General features: G+C 40.5%; 1 protein-coding gene and 1 long non-coding RNA gene across 7 annotated transcripts in view; one reads left to right on the top strand and one right to left on the bottom strand.

Moving 5' to 3' along the window:
• Positions 1-7739, bottom strand: part of rc3h1b (ring finger and CCCH-type domains 1b) — a 30745-nt gene that overhangs the window by 7127 nt on the left and 15879 nt on the right. For 3 of the 6 annotated variants that reach the window (XM_016530409.1, XM_016530383.1, XM_016530393.1), the window contains exons 8-14: positions 6678-6909; positions 6307-6534; positions 5922-6121; positions 4766-5193; positions 1207-1368; positions 966-1112; positions 645-864 (exon numbers count right to left, since the gene is read on the bottom strand). In XM_016530409.1, coding sequence (XP_016385895.1) covers positions 645-864; positions 966-1112; positions 1207-1368; positions 4766-5193; positions 5922-6121; positions 6307-6534; positions 6678-6909 — 1617 coding nt within the window. The remainder of the gene's footprint in view (positions 1-644; positions 865-965; positions 1113-1206; positions 1369-4765; positions 5194-5921; positions 6122-6306; positions 6535-6677; positions 6910-7739) is intronic. The other 3 variants (XM_016530423.1, XM_016530401.1, XM_016530418.1) reach the window with 3 other exon arrangements.
• LOC107722207 (uncharacterized) overlaps positions 1-7739 on the top strand; it is a 17016-nt gene that overhangs the window by 4488 nt on the left and 4789 nt on the right. The window lies entirely within an intron of this gene.

The raw sequence follows: 7739 nt of genomic DNA on the forward strand, positions 1-7739 counted from the left end.
AAATAAGTGTGTTCACTGAATGAGAGAGAGAGAGAGAGAGAGAGAGAGATTAAAGAGCGTGTGCAGAGCAGGGCGAGGCCAGGAACAGGATGAGAACGCTGCTTTAGAACATTAATTTTGAAACTTGTGAATCCATTAGAATCGTTAGAAGACAGAATCGCGATTCATATATATATAGATTTTTACATGCACCCCTAGTTTTCTCTTCCTCTTCTCTAAAGCAGCAGCATCGCCTCGCCCCCTTTGCTGCGTGTTCCCGGAGGCAGGGTTTATGTAAAATTCTGGGTTCTTGACGTAACGGACCTGGGAAGTAACTCGTTGTAGTCCCTTACCAGTCGTTTTTGTAGGCATTAAACTGCCAGAATTTTAAAAGACGATATCTCCGTTTGCATTGAACTTTCAGCTTCGTAAATTTGCAGATATTGTTTATGATCAAACAGCAACATTACACACTAACTAACATTAAAAAAGTGAAATCGCAATCAACCACCCCTTTAACAAATTATGAGCAGATTTTTAAATGAATCGGTTATAACAAATCACGAAAGTACTAAAGGTACTAAGAATTATTAATGGCACCTTTCAGGCAAGTTCCTATTCCTATTTATGACTAAGTATTAGGTATTATAAAGATGTCCAGTCACCTGTCATGGTCATGTGTTTGGAGCCCGAGGCCTGTGAGGATGCTATGGCCTGTACAGGCACAGTGGTCTGGTAACCCGTTTTAGAGGTACGTGAAATGGCACCAAAAGGAGACACTGTGGGCAGAGGACCAAAGGGAATGATGGGATCGTCGTCTTTGGCTTCTGCAGAGCGCCGCTGGGTGTCCAGTGGAGGTTCACGGAGAACTTTCCCCTCTGCATTCTGTTGTAGGACAGTACAGGAAGGAAACGACAAATAAAACCTCTGTTATTGATAGTCTTATCTGATGTACAGAAACACAAAGCATGAGCTAGATCACTTGCCATCATCTCCACAGCACTACTGACATCTTTTGGTTTAGCATCCTTGGAGCCAATGTATGATCCTATGGTGTCACATGACCAGGGGGAATACTGCCCAGCGTAGTCCGGCTCCCGACTTCCAAAGGCTTTAGAGCCGTCCTCCAAATACTGCAGACATTCAGAATTCAAACATGAAAAAGAGCAATGTTGAGCACTATATTCATGATCCATGAAGGACAGCAGGATGTTGTTCAGGACTCACCTCCCGAGGGTAGTCGTTGGGGAACGGGTGTGTAGGGAGAGTCGGGGAGGCAGCAAAGGGGGGAGGAGAGATGACTTTTCTCTCCTCTAGCTGGACAAGCAGCTCTTTGCGCCTGCGATGCAAGTCATCCAGACTGGGCTGAGAGCGGCTGTACGGGTCCTGCTGGGGGAGAACATATAAATCAGGTTGGGGAACTAACATTGATAAACTGACTTGAGTTGGTTAAGATGCAACAAGTACTCAAGTCAAGTGACTTGATATAAAAACGGGAGGTACTGGCTCTTAAAATGGTCTAAATTTACAGCATGTTTCCATATGTTAACATTAGTTCAAATTAACTAACAATAAAAGATAGTTCTAAAGTAGGGCTGCTATATAGATTTTGATAATCGATTATTTGGCCTAGGCCTGGGCGATAAAACGGTATCGATATTTATCGACGTTACACCTTCGATATCGATAGAAAAATTGCTCGATATAGGCACGTACTATGAGTGACGCAGACAGCACACACAAATACGAACACATGCTGAAATGAGTGCTGTGCCTGCCTGTGATGAAGAGATTGTGAATAAAGAATGAATATTAGTCGAATTTAAAATAAACATTTGCATTTGAAACAAAACCACGTTCATATTCGCACGATTTTATGCGCAGCTCGTCAGTGAACACCGGCTCTGTGTAGTTAATGCTGCTCAATGTGAAAGCCCGCACGTGATGGAGATTTACCGCTGATTACAGAACCGGCTTTCTGACAAGATGCGCATTAAATATCGCATGCGATTTATCGTGCAGCCCTATCGTTGATACATTTTTAGCTATATCGCCCAGCCCTAATTTGGCTGATTATTTTTTTGATTAATCGTATAAAAAGCCTCTTTTTTTTAAATTGACAAAACACACTATTTCACATCCTGCCCAATGCTGTCCTTCAAACAAATGTACCAACTGAATGCTATGAAAACATACTGTATGGTGAATATATCTCTATGCTATACATTATGTGTAAAAGAGTTATAAAGCACAGTTTAAATGGACAGTTTAAACAGACAAAGGACAGTTTAATTCCCTAAATTAAAAATGGAAATAATAATGATGAAGATAGTAAAGAAAAATACAAACTCCGTGTTAACAGATAAGAGGAATGTTCTGCTGGAACACACACACACATTCACTCTGAACACAGTAACCGCTTACTGTCATTTCTTTATTCTGTAAATGTAAGAAACATCTTACATTTATATTCAATCACACTCTGTTATCCCTTTACAGTTACTATCATAACATACTTGAATTACATGTTGACTTTTAAACCTAAATTTAACGTCCAATAACAAATATATCAGCAAAATTAATATTATTGCACTGAATACTTATTTTCTCCCTCTTTACTGTGTTCTGTCTGTTTGACGCACATGCACGCCTCTGCGCTCGTTCAGTGAAGTCTGAAGTTTAACGCAGACTGTCAGGACGAGCCTTCATGCAAAATAGAAACATTCACCAGAATATGTACCATTAACAGAAAAAAATATTACCGTAAAATGCAGTTTATGCGCTGAGGAAACATATCTCACACATTAAACAGCACATGCATCTGTCAAAGCGCCTGGCAGGGCAAGCCGTGTTAAACATCACACTAATGCATTAGCTTGAAGTTTAAAATAAAGCATTCTCATGTTTCGGGCAGCTTGGATCACGCATCTTTCCCGCAGCAGCTCACTCTGATTCATCCGCTATTTTTAGATGCATTCGTCCATAGAAATGCGTTATTCACTGCTTTAATTTGACGTGACTGGCGGAAGTTTTCTGTGCGCGGCGGGTATACACGACTAATCGATAATGACATTCGTTGTCTATTATTTTCATTATCGATTTTATCGATTAGTTGTTGCAGCCCTATTTTAAAGCATTTATTAATCCTAGTAATTTCATTTAATGTTAATGTCAGCTAGGGATGGGTATCGTTAAGGTTTTAACGGTATTACTACACTTACCGATACTACTTATCGATTCGGTACTTTAACGGTATTCTTATCGGTACTTTTTGTTTATATATATATATTTATATTCTGAAATGACATGGCTAATTAACTAGCTAACGTCAACTAGTTTCCTCCCTCACGTTACTTCACAGAGTGAGTAATAGCAGTCTAAAGTACGTACTGTAGCCTACTTTTCTGCGATTTAGTACAATAATTAAATTTAACTGGTATCACGTCTATACTTAAGCCTCCTGCCATTGTTTACATCTGTTCAAAATCACGCATTAAAAAAAAATAAAATAAAATTGCCACTGTTTGAGTGTTGTACGGAGAGACCGCGCGCGTGTGTGTGTGTGACATTTAGAGCTGTAATCGCAATACCGTGATATTTTTATCGAAGGTTATCATACCGTCAGAATCTCATACCGGCCCATGCCTAAAGCAGACGTTTGAATGTTTAGTTCTCTCCTCTATCATAATTAAGCAGGGCTTTCATGTTGCGCGTGCTGAAGCTCCTCCGCACGAGCGCGATCTCGCTTCTGAGTTGCGAATAGCAAAAAGGCATCATAGACAAATGTTTGAATATTATTGCATATAAAAACAGCTGGCGACTCTGGTGAGACAGAATTTGCAAGACAATGTATCTATAGCAATAATAAATGTATGTGTGTTTTCTTAATTTCTCCAGTACCGATAGCAGAACCGTTAACGTCAGAGCTTATCGATACTCCGGTTTTTCATAATTTAGCCCCGGGGACCGATTAAATACCGGGTTTCGGTACCCATCCCTAATGTCAGCATTTATTTATCCATTACTAGAATAAAAAATTTAAATCTGCTAACATTATTCAAAGGACCTGAGCGCGCACACACATCCATACATCATATAATAATGATAATACGTTACTATATTGTTTTCTTGGAAGCTGTAAAAATTCAAATAAAAGCTATTAAGAACTTCAAGTTATATTTTTTGTATTAATTATATTAAAAAGTCAATGTGTTGGAAAAATAGCAATAAATATTATACTAAACATAATATTAAACCCGACTGGATTAAATGAAGAGATGGATCTTGCATGTTTTTTTGTAAAGGGAAATTGTTGGCATGACAATTATCCCTCATTGATTAAGATCAGCTGTCAACAATTTGCAATTGTGCCTATATAAGTGTGCTGTTGCTTTTTTTTTTTGCCTTATGAGCACTGAAGAAAGCATGGGCTGAAACGTCTGCTCTTTGGTCTGTTTTTAATACACTTTGCCACTTTTTTCACTCCTTGCATATGGAAAATAAAAACTATTTTATAACTTTTTTGGTCTGATTGGAAAAAAAATTTCAGTGTGCGGACTAATTCAGCGACTTGTTGGACGAAAACTTTCTCCCTTTTGTTCTACGCACCTGGAAACTTATTGTTCTTTTTGAACGCACACAATTCCTGTTTGATCACTAAACATAATACTAAAATCATGTTCATTAAATAAAACTTATTTGTAAACAACAAATGTTATAGGCATGTATATCAAGCAAGGGGAACTACTGTTTAGCATGCAAAAACCTCAAGTAGAACAGAACTCACTCCTATGTGGGACCGCATTTGGCTGGGGTGCGGTCCAGGAGGATAGTACCCCTCCGGTGGGTATCTGTCTCTGGATGACGCTTCCTGGGGGTGGTACAGAGAACCTGCAGCCCCTGCTGGAGGTGGAGGCATAGCGGCTGGTGGAATGTCCAGAGGAACTGGGCTCATCCTGACCAAGTCGTCTCTGGGCGGGGCAAACTGAGGTGGGGGTACAGGATAGTGTCCATGTCTGCGACTGTAATGGGAGGCTGGTGCATATGTGTGGGATGAGAAAGGGGGACCAGAGTGGTGGCTTGGATATTGGCGATCTGGGATGTAACCCGGGTAGGGCTCTGGGTAAGGTGGCACTGCAGACTCGCCTGGGGGAGGCGGATTACGTATATAGCGGGGAGGGACATACGGTGGAGGTTGGTATGGGTAGGGGTTGCCTGTAAGAACACAAAGGTTATGAGCATTATGACACACCAAGACTAATATTCAGTTAAAAAAATTGGTGTAATAAATATTTTGATTTGAATGAATGGCTGACAAAACATTGATTTAGACTGTCACGAGTGTTTGCATGCCGTCAAGAGTTGTTTTAATCTACTTTCACACTGCAAAGAAAATAGGCCAATTAAGAAGATTTGCGCTTGCACTGTCAAATGCTGTTACTTACATCTTGATTGTCCTAAGGGTGAGTAAATTATCAGCAATTTATTCATTTTTTTTCTCGGTGAACTATCCCCTTAAGCAAATCTCTAAATGAATATCCATTATTCATTATTTACATTATAATGTTGCGATTGCCTGAATTCACTTTTCAGTTTTTAGCATTTTATTGTTTTATCTGTTAATACAAATAATAAATCTGCAGTTAAACTGAAAATTAAAAATAGACCTAATTCCCTCAACAAAAATCTACAGCTATTCAGTAACACCAAGCTAAGACAAACATCAACTGATATATTCAAGTTAATTATTTAGCATACATGTTAACAAATTAGCCTAGTTTATTTAAATCGGTTGGTCGGCAATACCCAGCATTCATCTTTTACACCTTTTTTTAAATGACCTGGTTAGGACACAGTATTAGATGGCATTAAAGAGCTCCAAGAATCTTGAGAGCAGAAGACTTTCACAACCAGAAACCATCCATATGAGCAAATCCAATCACCTGTTGGATACTGAGCATCATACTGAGATCCTGAGGGAGGAGGTCTGGTGGGCTCTGGATAGAAGAGCTCGGGCTGCTGTTGTGGATACATCTGTGGTGCACCTCTGGGCATGACTGACACCTGCTTGAGCATGGGTAAGTGCTCTGCCCTGGGGTGAGGCACAGGGTGGGATGTCAGGGCCAAGCTAGATTTATCCAAACTTAAGAGAGACAAGAGGCAGAAATGAGTCGGTGCTAAATTACGTTGTTCCTTCCCGTTAAAGCCAAACCCATTAAGCACTTCTCACTATCTCAGCACTTTTGCTGTTGGTCTTGCAGTCAAAACAATTCAGATACTGACAGAAAAGCAGGGAACTAGAAGTTAAACTGAGAAGCAAAGGCTTACGTGTCGGGTGGTGACCCAGGAGCGCTCCGGCTAATGGCGTCCATCTTGGGCTTGAGTAAGAGGTCATATGTTGAGGGGTCTGTGCCTCTGGGGATGAGCTGGGGAAGAGGGGCCCCGTTGGTAAGTGTAGAGGCCTTTCGCCCAGGCTCCAGTGGGACCACCTCCTCAGGCAGCAGGCCAGGGGTGCAGGGCACTCGTGCAGCAAGACGTTTGTTCATTTTACGGTACCTGCAGAGCGAACAGCAAATGAGATTCTGATTGTTAAAGGGGTCATATGATGCTGCTAAAAAGAACAGTATTTTGTGTATTTGGTGTAATGAAATTTTGGTTTAACACTATCCAGATATGCAAGATGTTACAAGGGCACTCACTTTTCCAGCTCCTCCTGAGAATGGGCGAAGGTGCAGCTAGCTCCTCTGGGACAGCCTCCTTTCTGTTTCATGTCTCTGCACATGTACGTCTTGTATTTGCTGTGCTGTGGAGGCTGCTGCGTGTCGGCACCCTTTTTGCTGTGGTTCTGGATGAAGTCCACTAGGCCGTGCACCACAGTCTTTACCCCCACCAGCCCCTTCGCCAGCTGCTCCCAGGTCGGAGGAGGAGCATCTGAATAAAGATGAATCAAAACAAAACATCACAGAACAGAACAGGTACAGATGTTACTAATTCACTCTAGGGGTGGGTGGTATGACCTTAAACTTTAAATTACAGTATGAGTAATTTCATACAAATTTATTTTAACAGTATATATCAGACACCCTAAAAACGCCGCAAATATATCCTACATTTTTATATTATTATTGTATTATTAGTTTAAAAAAAAATTCACATTTTTCGAAAGATGTCTCTTATGCTCGCCAAAGCTGAATTTGATCAAATATACAGTAAAAACACTAATATTGTGTAACATTGCAATAAAAAACTGCCTTCTACTATAAAATGTTTTGACTATTTTACTGTAAAATAGGGGCAGTTGTGGCCTAATGGTTAGAGAGTCAGACTTGTAATCGAAGGTCGCAAGTTCTAGTCTCAGTACCGGTGGGAACTGTCCATGTTCAATACCCATGACTGAGGTGCCCTTAAAGGGTTAGTTCACCCAAAAATGAAAATTAGTCTGTGTTTTACTCACCCTCAAAGCATCCTAGGTTTATGCAGTGGTGGAAAGAGTACTGAAAAAATATACTCAAGTAAAAGTACCATTACCTTCCAAAAAATGTAGTGCGAGTAGAGTAAAAGTACTTGTCCAAAAAACTACTTGAGTAAGAGTAAAAGAGCTTTCTTCTTTCAGACGAATCCAATCGGAGTTATATTAAAACTGTCCTGGCTATTCCAAGCCTATTCCCTTCTATGGGGGAAAACGGGTGTTGGTTGTCAACAGTTCAGAAGACGTGAAATAAAGTGCGCGCATCCGTAATAAAACGTCCCTCACACGGCTC

The sequence above is a fragment of the Sinocyclocheilus rhinocerous genome, unplaced genomic scaffold, assembly GCF_001515625.1.
Source record: "Sinocyclocheilus rhinocerous isolate Xijiao unplaced genomic scaffold, SAMN03320098_v1.1 scaffold161, whole genome shotgun sequence".
In the NCBI taxonomy this organism is placed as follows: Eukaryota; Metazoa; Chordata; class Actinopteri; order Cypriniformes; family Cyprinidae; genus Sinocyclocheilus; species Sinocyclocheilus rhinocerous.